The 20,887-nt window shown below is 34.1% G+C and overlaps 1 protein-coding gene across 2 annotated transcripts in view; it reads right to left on the bottom strand.

Annotated features, from left to right (window-relative positions):
- RASSF5 (Ras association domain family member 5) overlaps nucleotides 1-20,887 on the bottom strand; it is an 82,151-nt gene that overhangs the window by 15,283 nt on the left and 45,981 nt on the right. The window contains exon 1 of one of the 2 annotated variants that reach the window (XM_014060942.2): nucleotides 17,340-18,055. The exons of the other annotated variant lie outside the window; for it this stretch is intronic. Coding sequence (XP_013916417.1) covers nucleotides 17,340-17,459 — 120 coding nt within the window. The 5' untranslated portion in view covers nucleotides 17,460-18,055. Of the gene's footprint in view, nucleotides 1-17,339; nucleotides 18,056-20,887 lie in introns of those variants that run through there. 2 annotated transcript variants of the gene reach the window in all.

Genomic DNA, 20,887 nt, shown 5'->3' with positions numbered 1-20,887 from the left:
CAAATAAACCAAAGAATAGTTTCCAGCAAATATTTAAAGTACATCAATGGTGACCAGCTGAGTAAAACTATAAAACCCTTTTTGTATTGCTTACACAATATGCATAGATTTTGTGGAAGGGAATAAGTACAGCACCAAATGCATTGCCTTGCATATATGAACAATCACGTGCTTCATTCATTCTCTGGAGGAAATACATGTGAAGAGCAAAAATCAGAGTCCTATAATATTAAGGTAACAGTTCCATTGTACAGCCTTCTATTTATTACATCTGAAAATCCAGACTAAGAGCTTTAAACTTCTTTTTCTAGTCAAGAGCAAAAAAGGTTTGCTTAAATTTGGAATCAGCCAGGGAGTTTCTACTTAATAGCATCCATTATAACTTCAAAGTTAAGCTTGATTGAACATATACATAAACCAGTACTGACATTTTTGTTTTCAAAAATACATTAAGTGAACAAGGCTTCATATTTTTCTACTCTACAGACGTTTCTATTGTATATTCACTGTTTATTGCCAAACAGATAAAACAGGATGTCGTAGACACCTGCTCTTAAAACTCTTAACATGAAAGCCATTTGCACAATACCATCCCCTGAGGCATGGAATTAGATGAAAATAAAATACCACTTCCAAGCATATCTTGAGATGTATATATACATATACAGATAGATATATACATTTAATGCATATACCACATTAAAAATTCATGTGTATTCATTTCCACCTGAGACCACTGTTTTAGGATCTTTTGTTTTTTTTAAAAATGACAAAAGTGAGAATAAGGAATCATATAGGCCTCATCTTTCCATTAGAACAAGAAGTTGTGCCATCTGAATCTATTCTCTTTTTAAAATGCTAAGTTGTATTGTGAATCTAATGCAAACAAACTCTCAGGTTCAGAATAAAAAACAAAATTATTTGGATACATAATCAGAACTTGGTAGACTGATAGTGTCAAACAGCTGAAATTCTATATCTTTGATTTCTAAGGCTGCCCAACTCAACAATGGGTTACAATGGCTTAATAACTTTATGATTTAAAAAACACTATCACCTTACTCTAAAAAACACTATCATTCTACTCTCAATTTTTTTTCAATGATTATTGTGCACTAAACAACTATGCCATTACTGTAGAGTTTGCTTTCAGAGCAACATTTTGGTGTTCAGTCATCCAACCTCATTTATGGAAATTATATGGGAGGTCCAGGAATTATTGCACTTTATTTATAAGGTTATTGTGGATTCTATTAAGAATTCATAGATAGATAGACGGATAGACGGACAGACAGACAGACAGACAGACAGACAGACAAAAGGTAATTTTATTATAATTTGTTTGGTATCTTTCATGAAGCTAGCAAAATATGGCTTATTTAATATGCCATGGTTAAAACAATAGCAGATATTAAACAAATGAAATAAAACACAAACACTTAGGAAATAATATATCAATATACACAAAGTAACATTAAAAACCAGAACAGAACCATCAGAAAATTATTTTTAAAGCACTTGCCGAAGTACAGAGATATATTTATTTTTAAAATTATGAATGGAAATATAGATAATAAACCAAATTCACTGGATCCTTTTAGCTTTGAAGATAAACAACAATTTAGACAAATAAGTTCTGGAAGAAAATGAATCCATTTCTCATTTATTTGATTCATTTTTCTACTGCTTTTAATGGAAATGAAAAACAAAGGGGGAAATTATAAAATCTGAGTATAATGTTTTCAGTGAAACATTAAATGTGGATCTCTTGTATTTTCTAACTGAAATTTGTATTAATCCTCTGAAAAGAAGTGTTCCTGACATTTGTATATTATTTGCTCAGAAAATAGCAACATGATTCTGGGAAAATTGAATCCCCCATTGCAACATTTACAGAGAGAGAATGTTGCAATGCATGCATTGTGCGTATTGTGTTGTACTGAAAAATTTCCCAATGAGTTGCTGAGTTAACATGCACTAGCAAAACTCAGCAATCTCTTATGGCACCTTAATGACACATATGTGTATTTGCACTCCATTTATCAAGAAGAGAATATATTTACGTCTTGTTTCTGTAAAGTAATCGGTAGAAATTAATTTGACTGTTTTCCTTCATTGGTTAAAAAGCAGTCTTGCTGACAATTTCCCAGTCATTCAAGATAAAACAGAATATTTATCTAGAGAGTAGTATAAGGACAATTTATGATGATCTTTTCAGTCTATTTATCTGACAAATTATTACATAAATACAATACATAAGTCACAGTCTGGCTGAGAAAGTATTATTGGATTTTCACTCTGCTATCAACTTGTCTTGTTTACCTACTGCTACCATGCCAAGCATTACTATTTATGGGAAAATAGTAAGAAACAAGGTTTTCCTGAAGCTATTTTGGAAATGGCAGGTGATTGACAGGTGAGCTATTGCTTACTTACTTTCCTTACTTACTTACTTACAGTTGTTCAAAAGCTGCTTTTGATATGGCCTAATACAACAAGATATGGCCTAATACAACAATCATAATGGACAAGTTTGTGTTTATTGGCTGCACTTAAGATTCCTGAATTTGTGAAAGTGAAATGAAGAAGGTAAATTGCATCTGAAATTTTAAAGGATCATGGTACCACAAAGTTTGAGAACTACTGTCTTACTATTATTGTGTCATACTGTAATTTTTTTTTGTTCACCCAAATCACATGTATATTTGGGGCATATGTGTGTGAGTGCATATATATACGATATGTATATGTATATGTGTATGTGTATGTATATATTTACATATATACATATTTATATTTCAACACAGCATGAAATATTCAAAATAGTGCAACTTATAGGTATATTTCAAAAGCAGATGCAAAAAGAAAAATGTTTTAAAAAATAGTGATACAAAACAAAGAAAATACAGACCCCAAAATGATGAGGAAGCTTTATGTGATTCCATGATATTATATGTCGTAACTAAGACTACAGCAATATAAATATTTCAGCAATCAATAATGCTTCTAAGTAGAAGTGAATAATAGTTTGTTAGATCACAAATTAGGTGTGAAAACATGATCTAATCTTGATACAGAAAAGCTAAAGCATACATGTATATCATTGCAACAAAAAAAAAGGTACAGCTACCAGTGCATGTGAAATAAAGACAGCCAAAAACCACTGTTGCACTACTCTGTCTCTCTGCGTAATACATCCTTCTGCAACCCTGCTCTGTTCTGTTAATACTTTTCTTACAAAATGCAATGAATTGTTGTACATCTTACTTTCAAACCTCAGCATTGCTAAAAAAAATAGTTCATGGGACATGCAGAGGAAGGAAGACAATCATCAGTAACCAAATATATTGGTCATTGGCAAAGACGCATATACCAAAGAAATCAAGAATTGGGCAAGCCCAGAGCAAGCACAGGGCACTGGTAAAAGACATTCTACACAAAACGGAAAGGTTTACACTCTGACTTTCAAAACCTTGTTTTCAAAGGAAAAAGCAAGAACGTCCAGTTGCCTTTTAGAGGAAAAAAAAGGAACAACCATGACCTGGATGATTGAGAATCTCCATTGATACCCTGTGTGTCACTAATTCTGGATTCTTAGTGGACTCAACTTTCTGCTCAAAATCTGATGTCAAAATAACTGATGTTGCTAAGGGAAAATACAGTTTTATTTCTCTTGGTGGATCTGGATGATCAGATATTTAGAATAAGAAGTAATTGAATTTTCATTGAAATTTTTAAAAAAATAGTATTTATACACCTAGGGGCTAGTTGGAAAAGCAAATCTATCAAATGGAAATATTTTGCTTTAAAAGCAAATTTATGAGAACAAAGTAACCATTACTCTCTGTGCAATCTGTCTAGGGATTTTATATGAAGCCAAAAATTTGGCATTTTCACAGTAGCAAATATGTCCATGAAACATTTCTTCCTGCAATACATTTTCAAATTTGTATTGTATTATATATCCCATTTGGACATATGATGAAACTATTTTGTTATATAGGAAAATGCTTTGGTCTTTCATATAAAAATAAACCTTAGTTTGAAGGGAAAAAATCAAGCCCCAAAACTTAATAAAATAAAGGTGGGGGAAATGTTATAGTTTTCCTCATAGCAGCTGCAAAGTGTATTTATAAAAAAGATTCAATGTACATCTTCCCCATCACTGTTCCTCCAATTATAAGTGGGAAAGTTTTTTTTAAAAAAATAGTAATTTAGACATATTAGAGATTCAAAAAATAAATTGTTTGCTTGAGGGCATACATTTCTGGATCTAAATGAAATTGTCCAAACAAGATGAAGCTAGCAACCCAACTTTAAAGAAATGGAGGTGGAAGAAGGGAAGCCTACTTGAGAAAGGTTCAAAAAATGATTGAAAATTAATTATTTTAATTGTTAAGTAGATTTTACCTTTGAAAATATTTCCTTTATGGTAATTTGTATGCCGTGCTAAACTAAAATGAGAACTGCCATAAATCAAAAGGATGAAGGTATAGTAAAGAGAAACAATTTTTAAAACTGATTTCAAGAGATTTAATAAATATATGGATACATGTTGCTCAACGGATAACCAAAATTACACAAAGTGCAGGAAACGCCACAAAAGAGTTAAAATATTAAAGCTAAAAGATAAAAAAAAAATGAAACCCAGCTAAAATAATGACACCAACATCATTCATACAATTTCAACCTTACAAATCATCCTTGCTTGTGCTATTATTTTATGCCACTTAATGTACGGTTTTTTTTTTAATCTTTTAAAATTCTCACTCCTTGTTTTCTGGAGGGGGAGGCTCATCATCAAGTCATCACTTTTTCAGCCTTTCTGTCCTGGTGACCATTTTTCTTTTCATATCATACCAAGGTATTTCTTTTACACAAATCATTCAATCCAGTCTTTTAACACCAATACATTACTGAACCTATTTCTTCTTTTTCAAACACATACAGTTTTTAAATTCCCCATTTCCATTGCATTCAATTTACCTTTATGTTTCTCCTGACATGTCTAACTCTCATTTCTATTTAACAAAGTAGGCAGAAGCACATAGCCATTTTCACTTCTTTCAATAAATAGTCATTCCTTACATTAGCACACGTCTCTATCAGCATTTGCACATCTTGAAATTTCTTTTTCCATTTTTCTGTCTTAAAAAACATTCTGCTAGCATAGACCAATTCAAAAATACTTACTTTGTCATCATTTATGTATAAATTGTAAATACTTTATTTCCCTGTCAATAATTTAATTTTCTAACCCATGCAATCACTGCAATGGATACAATGTCTCATTCAGGTTATCAGCCAACCACATGGCATCATCTGTATAGCAATGTCTGACCACCTGCATTTACATCTACAGATAGTCCTTGACTTATGACAATTGAGCCCCAAATTTTCGTTGCTAAGCAAGACAGTTTTTAAGTGAGTTTTACTCCATTTTACAACCTTTCTTGCCACAGTTGTTAAGTGAATCACTGCAGATAAGTGAATCTCACTTCCCCTATTGACTTTGCTTATCAGAAGGTCACAAAGGGTGATGACATGCCAGGACAATGCAACTATCATAAATATGAGTCAGTTGCTAAGTGCCTGAATTTTGATCATGGAGATGCTGCAACAATTCTAAATGTGAAAAAGTCATGTCATTTTTTTTAGTGCCATTGTAACTTTGAATGGTCACTAAATAAACTGTCAATGACTACCTATATTAGATCTTTCTCCTTTTAGTTTTACAGACATGCAACTTATTTATTTTCCTTTCCTTTGTTAATTCATGTTCTTTACTATTTACTTTTCTTACATTTGAAGAGACAATCTAGACTAGAGACATCATGAAATGGAACCACAAATTTGAGCCTTACTGCCTGCCCTGATTTTGGTCAAGCACGATTTTCATGCAACACTTTTAGTAAGACAGAAGAAACATAGACTACATTAACAGACTTGGTTGTATCTGTGAACATGCAACATTTACTGATTTAATAATAATGAAACTCGTCTCAATTTGCACATTTTGACCAATATGCCATAATTACAATCAAAACTGAATTTTGGTTCAAGCATGCTTATAATGTTCTATGCAAGATAGATTCATTATTCCAGAGACTACCTTGCAAGTCAACATTCTGTTGCCTAAATATCACCACCAAGTATATGCAGTGAGTGGACACAATTCGTTTCAAAGAAATGTATTTTCTGATCATTATCTTTATAGCAAGAAGATTGGAAAACAAATTATTGTTGAAATTAAGACAGTCCTATCAATTCATTTTAATCCAATCAAACGAAACCTTGCAAGAGCAGAAGTTTTATTCTTTAAGAGAATTTAAAGCCTATGTTTTTATCTTTGCAACTATTTAACTTGTACAGTAATAAAGCCAGAGGGTATTGCTTACTTGAATTAAAATTAAAAAATTGAGAAAGAATAAGTAGGACTATGTGCATCAATCTCTAATCTATTATTAATTTCCCAGATGTTCATAATATCACTGGCATCCTGTATTAAATTACTAGGTGTCCCTTGGAAAGACAAAATAATCTCCTCTTAACATGTCCTTCATTTCCTGATATTCTGACTGAAACATGGTTTACAATTTTAGATCATTAATTTTCAGAGTAAGTGTAGGCTTTCAACTTAAATTTCATTTTCAATGAAATATTCCTTTTACTGACTTTACTATCCCGAGAAAAATTGCCTTATGCAATTTTTTTGATTATGCGAAAATTGTTTGGTTCTTCTGTTTTGTTTTGTAGTGGGAGATTATGATGGCAGTGTTCTCTTTGTTGTCAGGATAATCAGAGCCAAGTTCTATTTCAGATAAATTCCTTGGAGCAGCATTTAATAAAGAGTGTGTCTCCAAAGTTACTGGCATTGGGGTGAATCACTGTTATTCTTTATGTATGTAACCTGCATTTTGTCTAGATTGCTCCAAGAAGATTGCCAACAAGTTAAAGAATATATGTATAGACCTGCATAGTTATGAAATTCACATTTACATTTTAGATTTCAGCATCTTCTTTTGAACTACTGAAATGAATGGAATTTATTTAGAATTCTTATGATACATAGTATAAATATGTCAAAGACTATCACAGTGTACTTTATCCTGTAAATGTTGGATACATTTTATCATAGCAACTTGGATTTGTTTTGTTTTTTAAACAATCAAAGATACATTAATGCACATTTTGATTTCGTCTCAATTAAAAATAAAGACATTGTGAATTTGGAGGTGGGAATTGAGCAAAGCACTGAAATGAGTAGAAGTGATGCTTTATCATGTACATTCTAGTCATTTTTCTACTCAATGCATGTAGTTAGTCACTGACAGCAGAAAATTAGCATGGAAACCAGAAGATATAGTGCAGTTATTCTTGTTGCTATAGTCCACTCATGCATTATTTATTTGGAGATGGTCCTTCCTGAAGACTCTTTTAGAATATTTTGGATTACTGAATATCACTCAATTGCACAGTAATGAGAATTAAGATCCTATCCGCTGACTTACTCCTTAGTTGCCTTTCCCGGTTAGACTTTGAAAATGATATATTTCAGAATTAAATTTAGAAATAAACTCACAGAAGTACAATTAATATACAGAGGCATCCTTGATGAGACCAGTATTCCCAGACTATGTTGGTTTGATGCTGCTACCATTTACCAGAAACAAAAGAAAAAAAGAAAAAGAAATACTGTAACTTGCCACTCAGAATAAATTTCCAGCCTGAGAAATGTGGTGCGTGGCATTGTAAATAATTTAAATAATTCAGCAACATGCCTGCAAAGATTTATTCAAGCAGCACTGAAAGAATAAAGAAAATTGCTCACTAATGGATCTTCCAGTGGGATGTAGAAACTTCATTCAATGTTATAGGTGCTCTTAAAAATCCTCTGCAAGTTAAGAAACATATCAGATTTAAGGAGGAGATTCCAAAATTAATACTAAGAAAATTGCAAGATTATAGTAGAAAAACAAACTGAGAAAAAGCAATTAATTACCACATTAAGAATGCTCATAAACAAATAGGCATAGATCCTTGTCACATTTCTGGCAGAAATGGTATTTTCAGTGTGTGTCCCCCCCCTCCCCAAGTTTGGGAATAAGGTTACACACAAAACAATTACAGGGGTTGTTTTTTCACCTTTTGCTCCTTTGCCAATTGCAACCAAGAATGAGCAAGATAGCCAAGAAAACATTCAGTGAGAGAAAAATGATGCTGTGTTTTAGATCAAGATTGGGCAATGTGGCATCCATGTCAACAATGTAATACTGGCCCAGTGATGGCTAACGTTTTTGGCGCCAAGTGCCAAAAGTGTGTGCATGCACGCGCACACATAATGCAATGCACCCATGCATGCACATGTGACCCCCCACACACAAGTGACCCACCCCAATGCATGCACATGTGTCTCCTGCATGTGCCCTGCACATGCGAAGCAGAGACCTGAAAATCAGCTGGTCGATGGGAGGTGTGTGCAGATACGTGGCAAAACTGAGCTGGTCCAACAGTGCATGTGCCAGCAGAGAGGGCTCTGTGTGGGCCCTCTGTGTGTGCCATAGGTTTGCCATCATGGTCCTAGCCGTTTTCCTTATGCCTACAAAGCTCTATGTTTTGAACAAAAATCTAATCAGATAATTAAAAAGGGAAGTAGCATACTGTAAAGCCAAACACCAGGCTGCAGCAAGTACATACTTATCCTACTAAAATGGGAGACAGCATATTTGAAAGAATCCACTTTTTGGTAAATACATTTTACCATGCCCACAAGGGCAGCCATTCTTCTAGACCAGTGGTAGTTAACCTGATCCCTACCACCCACTAGTTGGCGTTCCAGCTTTCATGGTGGGCGGTAGGGGTTTGCTGTAACTCTGCTTTATAAATTTTATAAAGTAAAGTTACTTCTCTACTTTATAAATCACCATTACTGTGGAACCGGTGGGCAGTCAGAAAATTTTACTACTAACAGAGATACAAAAGTGGGCGGTAGGTATATAAATGTTAACTACCCCTGCTCTAGATTTATATAAACTCAGTCCCTTGTACTGTATATTCCCAACCCCCAGGCACCTTTTCTAAGAACTTTCATTTTGTTTGTCTATGGAAAATCCAGGTCAGATTGACTAGAATATATAGAATATTACCGAGAATTAAACTCTGGTAATACCCTACTCTATTATTAATAATCTATTATGAGTGCCAATTTAATGAGTAAGATTATGTTCACAAAGTTTTTATATTGTATAACCATGTTATATTGGATCTTATATGTGAAAGACAATGGATCAGAGAATTGCCAGTATGCTAACATTCCATATTTGTATTGTATGAATTTGGCACCCAATAGATGCCATACTATTCAGACAAAGCAAGACAGAAATAAATAGTCTAATTGTAGAAAGGTCAATTAAATGCACTCAATATCAGATTAGTAATGAGGGGGATTATCACATTTTTTTCTGTTTAGAAAAAAAAAGTTAAATTAAAAGCTAGCTATCTTCTTGAGTGAATTCTATTAGCTTGCAAGTTGCTGCCAAGGTCATCATTGCAAACTGAATTTAAAATGATAATATCCTAAACTAATTTTAAATCAACGTTCACTTCACAATGTGGAAATTAATTTTCTTATAATTGCTTATAGTAATTTTGTAACATAATCCAATTCAAAACTTAATATTTGACCAAACATACAGGGGATTGGTAACAATGAAAAATCCACTCCCCAAAACTATCATTATCTGACTCTTCCACAAAGGGACTAGATACAGTAGCATTCATGTAACATGATTCTGAGAATCATAGTTTTCATACAGTAATCAATATATTCCCCCCAAAAATGAAAATCATCTATTAATAGTACAAAAAACTTAGCTAAGAATGCAATATATAGATCTTCTCTTCAGACAGAGTATTGTTCAGAGGCAAGGAAGCATCCTTAGCATTCTGGGGTAAGAGGCTAAAGTCCAGAGTTGTTGGGGCAATGTGAGACGTGGCATCAGTCCTTTTCACATTTCTGTATGGAACTGGGATTTCCAGTGTTTTCTTTTTCCTGGTTTGGGGATGGACAGACAGATCTGGTGTTTCTGAATTACATTCAAAACTATTAATCAAGGAGAGAACCAACCTAGAACTAAGGAGAAATTTCCTGACAGTTAGAACAATTAATCAGTGGAACAACGTGCCTCCAGAAGTTGTAAATGTTCCTACACTGGAAGTTTTTAAGAAGAGATTGGACAACCATTTGTCTAAAATGGTATAGAGTTTCCTGCCTGAACAGAGGGTTGGACTAGAAGATCTCCAAAGTCCCTTCCAACTCTGTTATTCTGTTCTGTTTTTTAGGGTTTATAGTGCTCTTTTACTTGTTTCCATCTCAAAATAACTGATATATCATTGCCAATATTTACCACCATTTCTAGAGAAAGGACCAGGCACTACAAACTGGTACATATATTCAGAGGACACATGTGGGGTTGCAGGTTGCCCTCTCTGTGATCAATGTAGTCTGCAAAAAAATCCTCTTATGGAAAATTCATCCTGCCTAAAACCTTCTTCAGTTTTAAAATGAACACAGCTATTGTGCTGCAGATGTAGAACAAAAAATGTAGATGTGGGGGGAGGGGAGGAATAGATGTAGAAAAAAGAGTGAAGCAATTTATGCTATTGGCTATAAATCTCAATGCAAACCACTCAGCTACGTATTACAAAATACCATAGCAACATTCCAGAGTACAAATCACAATGTTTTTAAGCACAAGGATATTTGGGTTGAAGGATACTGCCTTGTTTATTCATCAGGCATCTCATTTCAAGGGCAAATTTCCACTTTGTCTTTTTTTTTTTAATGACATTTTCTTTCATTCCTCTCCTCCTATATGGGTTTGCCAGATCAGGATTTCCGTCAGTTTCTCTTTTCCTTCATAAATTTGATTACCTGCCTGTATAGACAGGTTTGGATGTGAAATAACTCACCCAATCATCACACTAATTGACTCATCTCAGACAACACTATCCATTCTTTAGAGGACACGCACTACTCTTTTTCCACATTTGAATACACACTAGAGTGGGAAGTCTGACAGACTAGCTGTTCTTGTGTCCTCCAGAAGGAATCTTAAGTCTGGAATGTGAGCTAGGCCCTTCTTCTCCTTTGCATATACTGCAGAGAAAGATCTGTACAAGTCAAGCTAAGAATCATGCTGAAGCCCTTATTATGAATATGGAAGAGGGTATAAAAAGGATTGACAGGTAGCTCAGTGGCTAAGACCCCGAGATTGTCGATCAGAAAGGTTGGCAGTTTGGTGGTTTGAATCCCTAGTGCCACGTAACGGAGTGAGCTCCTGTTACTTATCCCAGCTTCCACCAACCTAGAAGTTCAAAAGCATGTAAAAATGCAAGTAGAAAAATAGAAATCACATTTGGTGGGAAGGTAACAGCATTCTATGCGCCTTCAGCGTTTAGTCATGCTGGCCACATGACTACAGAGATATCTTTGGACAGTGCTGGCTCTTCGGCTTTGAAACGGAGATGAGCACCACCCCCTAGAGTTGGGAACGACTAGCACATATGTGTGAGGGGACCCTTTACCTTTACCTATAAAGTATTGGTTAGGAAATGTCAGTTTACCTATATTGATATCATCTATATTCTTATCCTCAATCATCTCTATAACTCTGCAAAAAAGCACCTGAAGAAAATTTCATTGTTTTTCATGGTTCAGTGAGTTCATAATTTGTACTATATATTTTATATCAATATTAAATATTAGAGTGAGTGCAAATTACCTTCACCTATGTTTTATGAAAGTCAGTTGAAATGTCATGTTCCTCGTAGAAATTATTTTTGTGCTACAAGTCATTAAAATGTGCATTTCCCTTCTCTAGCATATCTACTAAAATTAGGAGATTTTGTCATGCAATAATATCTAATCCCATTGTGAATGCTTTGTTCTAGGTAGCACATTACTGGATCATGGAGGACATTTTTGGAAGAGTTTTATTTTATCTTGATGGAAATTGTTAGAAATTGGTGGGCACTTGAAAACTAGAAACAGTCCAAGATTGGATTTTTTTTTTTTAAATAATGAACAAGAGAGAATACTTTTTCTGAAATAAAGCATAGATCTGAGCAACAGAACTAAAACCTGAAAAACTTAAATTCAAATATATGTTAGATGAAAACAAAATCACAAAGCGTAATGCTAACACATATATTTGAAAATCATTTCACATATAGAAAGATCAACCAATTGTTTAACAAACCATCTGCAAGTCTAAATATTCTTTTCTGTACTTTAAGATAGTCAAATACACAATTAAGATTCACAAGCAGCTACTGTATGCAATTGTAGCTATAGACAGGAATTCCATACAGTGAGGTTAAACACTTAAAAAAAAACATGTTTGGGGTAAAAAAGTCAAAAGGAAAAACAGAAAGTCTGTGGGTTTTTTTTATACACTTCACATAACTGTCTGCATCTGTCTGTTTCAGAAGACTTGGAAGTTTAAGCAGTTTCTTAGAATTGAAGTTCCTGTTGCAGACTCCATTTTGTTATAATAAGAAAGCAGGATGCATTACTATCTCAACATGAGACCTTGCTATCATATTGCAAAGATTCAATTTCATTGTAAGACTAGTTGCTGTATTCAGAGATAGAAGGAGGTCAACAAGCAATGCTATTTTCTTCCACATTGTTCAGTTGAAAGAATAGAAAGTGAAAGAAGTTTGCCTCCTTTCAGAAAGTCTGCTCTGTATGAAATCATGCACCATACCCTACTGCCAGATGTTGACATAAGAATAGTGATGAAGCTGATGTTTTCCTTGTATGCACAAGAGATACATGATGGCAAAATTGAGTATGACACCTGTTTTAATAGTAATCCCAGAAGATGGTTGGTGGTGCAGGAAAAAGCATTTGATCAACATTAAGTGGAACATGCTTAACAAGCAAATTGAATTTAAAGCATATATCCATGAAACACTGCATTAATACTGTTTAGAAAATTGTAATTCCAGGAAAAGATTCTCATTAGTTATAATTATTCTTACAAATTATTCTCTCCTCCCATAACTATAATTTGGTTTCACCAGTATTTTTCCTCCAGACCAAAACAGCAGAAAGTTCCCCAAATGATAAAATGCAGAGGTATATTAACCTTTGTAAAACATCTATTCTTCTTCTACACTGGGTCTTTATTTTGTTCTTGCATACTTAACCATTGTTTGGATTTTGTGTGAATGTCTCCCTTTTCTTTCTTGTATTTCAGAAGGCAAGTTAATTGCCCTAAATCTTTGAGTTATATACCAGGTGTATCATTCTGTTAAATCAAACCTTCAAAACAATAAAACAGAACAATTGTAAATGTCACTTTAATTTTAGTAGAATAATTTATTTGAGGTCATACATTTTTTTATTTACCAAAAACCTAGAAGGGGTTGCAAAGCAAGCTAGTCACATTTTTTGTTAAAGAATTTGCACAGACTAGGAAATGGTGGTAGATATATCATATATATTGGGTACTGGCTTTTAAATATTCAGATAAACAGAGTTTGCCAGTCCTAAATACTTTCTAGTAAGAGAAGTGTTACTGGAAGAGGACACAGTCAGTCATCTACCTTAAGGATAAATTATTATATCTAACCCTAGTTATTACTTCTGCTACTATAATACAGTATAAGCTCATTTTCTAAGATGTAGTTAGGTCACCTGGTATAAGATTCAACATTACATTCATTATATTTTATTCCTAGATGCTACCTTTTGGTTTTAATCAGTACATGGAAATCTAATTTTCTGATAGGAAAAAATTAATTTTGTTTGCATTGAAAGCTAGAAGAAGATAAAAGTTACAATATTGTTGCTTCTTTTAGCCAGTACATTATTTTTAGTACAGGTGGTCCTTGACTTATGACTATAATTGAACCCACATTTTCTGTTGTTAATAGAGATATTTGTTAAGTGAGTTTTGCCCCATTTCATGACTTTCCTTGCCATAGTTGTTAAGTGATTCACTGCAGTTGATAAGTTAGTAATCCCAGTTGTTAACTGAATCTGGCTCCCCCATTGATTTTGCTTGTCAGAAGAGAAGATTGCATGACCTTGAGTTACAGCAAAGGTCATAAATATGAATCACTTATGAAGTGTCTGAATTTTGGCCACATGATCATGGGGATGCTGCAAAGGTTCTAGTAACTATTAAAAACGTCATAAGTCACATTTTTCAGTGTTGTAACAGTTCACTAAATGAACTGTTGTAAATTGAGGACTACCTATATTGTTTTTTCTTCATCTTCATTGCTGGAGCAATGAAAAAAACAGTATTGTTGTACAAATTTTCTAAATCCATATTCTCTTCTTTCAAAATTCTTAATCTAGAAAGGAAACAAGATGGATCATATCCAATGTAGCAAACTATTCATAACAATGTGGAATTAAGCCATTTTTATTTGCTTTCCTTAATTAGGAAATCATGCAGTTATGTGGTCACCTAATATTGTAACAAAGGAAGTTTACCTATATTGTAGAGCCATACTCTATTGTTTCTTAAAGAAGAAACAACTGTTCTGACAATTGTGCTCAGATATCATTGAACTGAATCTTCTCAAATTTGAATTCAGCTTTTCTATAGGTCTCTCAGAGAGAAATAATGAATGAATGCATATAGAACAAACATCCTTTAAATATTGAGGGTTTAAAAATTCATGATTAAAAAAAACAGCTTTCTTTATTTCAGGATTCAATCCAAATCAGTAACATATCCAGAATTTTCTACATGGAAGCAAATTCTCCCACATAATTGATGGTGAGCAATTTGTGTGTTCTTGTACCTCCTCTGAATCATCTGGTGCAAGACATTATAGAGAAGAATATTTGGCTAGATAGTTCATTTCAGAAATCCTGCCTAGTTACCTCTATATTTCTGTTCCTCCACAAAAGGAACAGAACAAAATATGCAGTGTAGTAGAAATGCACATTGTACGTTACATAAACACTTAAGACATTAATATACATATAAAACTACGGACCTAAAAACTCTTTTATTTTTAAAATGGCAACCGATAAACTATATTATAATTCTAAACTACAACAGCACTGTAGACAGGAATACAAGTGAATCCATACAGTAGGAAAATTAAAGGTATCTTGGATGCTGTAACCTGCATCCAGAAATTGCACCAAATTACTAGGCAAAAAAGATACCAGTAACATTAAGCATTACATTATCATTAGAAATTATGAATGTGAGCTACCCATTTCATAATTAAAGAGAAATTGAGGGGAGGGGGAATGGGAATCCAAATAATTTTCTCCAAATACAGAATAAACAGATTGCTGTCTTTTCTTCAACTATAAGCTAGAAAACATAAATGGAAATAAAAATAAAAGCAGAAGGAAGTTCACTCTGCAAACAATGTGTTCATTTTATGTAACGATGTTATGATTTTTCTTCCATTGCAAAGGAACTTGATTTCCCTCTAAATGCATCTCCCTTCCCTTCCATTCTAATAAACTAGATAGTTTGGTGAACCAAAGACTATAGATACATTTTTTCCTATTCAACTGATTTCTTCTTTCTATGATTTGAAGTATCAGTCCTAACAATATCTGGTTAGCATGTCAGATCAATGAAGGAGGATCTTTTTTCAGATGGGAAATGGCTGCTACAGACTGTCTATTCACTTCCTTTAAAAAAAAACCCGCACAATTGGACTATGTTCACTTTTCCATTCAGAGCGGCAAATATATATTGCTCAAAGAAAACTAACATTGTATTGAAACAATTGCATAAAGTGTTTTAAACATCTCTTACAACACACACATGTATAAATAATTGCAAATACTCTTAAAACAGTTTACACTCTTTAGGATAAACAGGGGATATCTGACCTTTACGTTCATTTGACAGATAAAGATCAAGTGTTATTTTAAAAATTATTTGTTTTGTTTCATCCATTAGTTATTTCTGATAATAACCCTCCAAATGTTCAAAAATAATTTTTTATTTTATATTATTCATCTATGTTGAAATGTCCAATAAACAGAAATGAGCACATTTTCTTCAATGCTAGTAAGTTCAATTTTTTAACATTAAAGATGGAACTGGAGTATAAATAAACTGATTTTAGGTCAAGTATTACAAACATAAACACAATAAGATTATCCTGTTTGGTGTCTTGCAGATATCTTTCATAATCCTCAACCCTAATTAACAGGAGACCATCAAGTTGTACAATACATTGGCATCAAAGAATGAGTCACAAATGTATTATTACAGAATTTATTAGCTAGGCTGTATTTATCATTATCTTTATAATCACTCATCTGGTGAGAACTCAGGCTACGGTATACAACAGGGTTTTTACTTTCACAACAACCTCATGAGGTAGGTTGGGCTAAGAGACATTGGTTGATCCAAACTCTGAGTGGGAAATTGGACATTGCCTTGTCACAATCCTATGTGAGATTGGAAAGATGTGCTAGGCCTTTCTTGATGACCCTTGATGATCTTCTGAATTGCCTAAATTGCCCTGATGTCCCTTAATTGCCTAAAAGGTGTCAATCTGTTCATTGCTCAAAATTGCCTCTATTCTATTAGCTTGCAAGTTTCTGCAAGCATTCATCTTCCTAGAGAACAAGAGAGAGAGAGAGAAAATGAGAGAAAGAGAATGAGAGAGAGAGAGAGAGAGAGAGAGAGAGAGAGGGAGGGAGGGAGGGAGGGAACAAATATCATGTGCATTACAACAAATTAAAAGCAAAATGTTTAGTTCTTTTTGTGCTCCAATCTTATATCTATGATTGTAAAAGCTCTGCAAAACTGATGGCACAAATAAGGTTTTTCTATATATCAGATTATATACCAAATATCATCCTCATCTATGAGAACCATCACACCTGAATATATGAATTAGTCTACTGCCTCTATTTTAAATCCATGGCATTGAGGGAGAAAATTTCCCTCCCTGACTCTCTTGGAGATTCTTAACACACTTAACACATCATTAGACTCAATACCAAGATCACATTTCAATTATCCTTCATTTACTTTAACAACAAACCACAGACAAGTTTTGTAAAGTTAAATCTGCAGAAATATTATATATGAAAAGCAAGCATAGCATCTCAATCAGGTAACTTTGACAACCAGAGAATATCATACCAGTAGCAAAATCAACCATTGGACAAATATGAGATTTAATGTCTTAATCTCATTATAATTGATTTCAGCACCTATTGCAAAAGAACCCCAATCAAAGAATGCTAAGCAGTCAACTGATTTGGATAAGCTGACATGTAAAGATAGAGATTTTCTACAGAAGTTTAAACACCACAATTTTGTTACCTTTGCAGCAAATTTGCTCTGGGGATTCCTAAACAAGGTGGTTTTGGCTGTAAAAAAACACTCCTCCAAGTCTTCATCCAAACTACAGTAGCCACTACTCATGCTGTTATGGACAGTCATCTGAGGAAGAGTTCCAAGATCTTCAGAACATGTCAACTCCAGGAAGCCAGACAGCCAGGTACCTCCGAGTCTCAGCTCACTGCAGCAACAGTGCAGTTTCTCAATCGAGTTCCTGTGCAATCAACAGTGAGCAGTTTCACCTCCTCCAGCTCCTACTTGCCATGCCTTGTAACAGTTTGTTCTCATCAGCAAATCAAATAATAGTGTTGGCTTTTTTCTTTCTTTTTTAACAGAGCAAGCAAGCCAGCCAGCAAGAGTGAAACAGAAAATCTTGCCGGGAGAACCTTTCCTTTCCTCCACCACCAGGCTCCCTGGTTTGGCTGTTTTCCAGAAGCAAAGTGGGTGCCAGGACCTGAGGGAGTTTTCTTCTGCTCTTGACTCACGAACTTGCTCACCATCTGTGCGGCTTCATTGGTCTCTCTGCAAGCCCAACTGAGCCTAATTGCGAGAGCAGTATCGCCTTCCTCTCCACCCCCACCCCCACTCTTTCCTGCTTCTTTTTCTCTTGAACCACTTCCTCTTGCAAGATTTCTGACATAGTTCTTCAGAGAGCATTGACAGTATCTCAGTTGATTTTGAGTGACACAACTTGGTAAAGAGAGAAACAGAGTTATACACCCACAGGGAAAGGAACAGCCTGCTTCTTGCTCTCCAGTATCCATAGCAAACCTTTATCAAAGGGAGGGGCAGAGATGAGAGTTGCTGATTAAATATGCATTACTTGACGTAGGCTCCCAGATAAACATCCTATGACAGGTTTAAGGCATTTCTGATAGTAGTTAAAAGCACTCCAAAAGTATCTTTATTCATTCTCTGCTCAGCACATAATTTAAGAAAAGAGAGAGAAAAGAAAGAAAGAAAGAAAGAAAGAAAGAAAGAAAGAAAGAAAGAAGAGAAAGAGTTTTTCAGAATATTGATGGGATTCCACAAGGACTTCCGGGGAATTTTAGAAAGTTGGGCCTCTACTGGAGATGGTCTGTGACACCTGTTATGATGAGCACCTATGTACATTTCTTCATTTATTGCAATATATCTGACGAACATATATGGTAAAAAGAAGAAGAAAAACAGAGATTCCCTAGCAACATTTTGATGCAGTAGCCCATCTGTGTTCTGAGCTAATTTTAGAACAGTCAGAAAGATTTTTTTTCAGCATTCTTTGCTCCAAGAAGTGGCCGCTTTTATCATAACCTTAGTAATCATCATGCATCATGGGTATTTTTAATTATTTGTCACCAAAAAACTGTTATGTTAGAAGCACTTTGCCATCATAATTTCAATCTTAGTCAAAAAACCCAGAATGTTTTTTTTTACATTTCCTTTCATTTCTCTAGATTTAAGGCTGAAATATTGATCTCAGCTCCCTTCTTCTAGTTTCTGGGTTCCAGACTATGTTTCTCCAAGAATACTAACATATGCTTGGAAAGAAAGTGCTCGTCAAATAATTTTATTTGCTACAACTTGTCCAATGCCTTGCTTGTAAAAATGCATTTTAAAATCTGTTCAAACTCCATAGATATTATTCTCACAACCTCTTTCCTTTCTGTATATTTCCTTGCATATCTGAACTTGCTCAATTAACTACAGCTAAGGCATATATGCTTTTAAAATAATATTTGTATTTCCTGCCAAAGAATAATAAAGTTTTAAAGTTGCAAAATTAGCAACTTTGGATTGTTTGTGCAATATATTAAGATAACAAACTTATTTGTGGTACAGTATACAAGTATGTATGATGATACAGGGTCTCTTAAAAAAATTAACATTCAAATGAAACCAGATTTCATTATCTATTATATCCATTATGGATAAGGTGACCAGACTCCCAATTTTGGCGGGACAGTCACGATTTATAACAATTTGTCCCATATCCCGGGGCGTTTTTAAAAAGTCCCGATTTTCTGGCTTCATGTTGAAAGCCCAGTGGATTTGCTTAAGAAATCCTAACCGGGCCAAGACAAAAGACACTCTGTCTAAACCCTCTCTCTGTCTCAGTACTTTCATTGAAGTACGTTAAAGCAACAAAATGAACCCCTCCCGCCCTTTTACCTCATTTTAGAAGAAAAAATGACCCAATACCATAGAGCTCCAGGAAATACTTGGCTAAAGAAGTCGCGAGTGTTCCTTCCTGGATTTTCCGGAGGGGAGGGACACGGAGGTTGGAGGTCAGCTCGTGTGGAAAAAATGGTGGCAAAGTTTCTTTGAAAAATATTTCCCTGACTAATTTCACCATTTTAATTTGCTCAGTTCTTTGTATTAACATCTACATAATTCTGGATTGACTTGGAGTTCCTGCTCCTGGTAAGTGAGCTGGGTTTTTTCTTTTATTTTTTAAATGTATTTTAAAATAATATTTTATTTATTGTGCATAGGATTTTTTAAAATAGTTTTATTCTGTGTGGATTCTTTTTTTAAATTGTCTTAGACTATTTAAAAAAAGATTTTATCCAAAATACAAAATACCAGCTGCAGTTATTCATTTAAGAACTGTGGCAAGAAAGGTGGTATAATGGGCTTAGTGACCAAAGTTATAATGGCATTGAAAAAAGTGACTGATGACCATTTTTCACACTTAGCGACCGTTGCAGCATTCTCATGGTCACGCAATCAAAATTTTGATGTTTGGCAACAGATTCGTATTTATGATGGTTTCAGTGTTCTGGGATCATATAATCACCTTTTGACAAAGTCAAATGGGGAAACCAGATTCACTTATGTTACTAACTTATCAGCTGCAGTTATTCACTTAAGAACTGTGGCAAGAAAGGTGGTATAGTGACCAAAGTTACAATGGCATTGAAAAAAGTGACTGATGACCATTTTTCACACTTAGCAACCATTTTCACACTTAGCGACCATTGCAGCATCCTCATGGTCACGTGATCAAAATTTTGATGTTTGGCAACAGTTACAATTTATATTTGTAAATTGTAGTTATGTTGAAATAAAAAAAATATTACAATACTATTTTTGCATTGTATGAAAATTTTTGTTGCTCCGTATAAAATTTTTAATCACCCCCCCCCCCCTAGTCAAAGGTGTCCCTCTTTACCAATCTGAAAATCTGGTCACCTTAATTATGGATAGTCAGTCATAAAAGACACAAGGAAGATTGGTTTTATATGTGGTAAATACAGCAAGGCTTATGAAAAAAATGGAAAAATAAAGAAATATCTACAATGGACATTGGACTAACAATGACAAAACTAGCAGAAATGGCAAAAATGACCTTTTTGATCAGGGATAAAACTACAAGTACTTTCTTTAAAAAAAATTCATAGACTATTTGCTGAAAATAAAGTCAATAAAAATGATTTGATGATTTCTGCATTTGCTGATTGAAAAAGGCTGAATATGGGAAGAAGTGAACTATGTGATATAACCTTGATGGGAACACATTCTTCATATTATTGCCTAGAGCAATAGAT

Source organism: Thamnophis sirtalis, unplaced genomic scaffold (assembly GCF_051295495.1).
Source record: "Thamnophis sirtalis isolate CommonGarterSnake01/CBP01778 unplaced genomic scaffold, rThaSir2_p1.2 scaffold_7, whole genome shotgun sequence".
Taxonomy (NCBI): Eukaryota; Metazoa; Chordata; class Lepidosauria; order Squamata; family Natricidae; genus Thamnophis; species Thamnophis sirtalis.
This window is presented reverse-complemented; position numbering and strand designations above follow the sequence as displayed.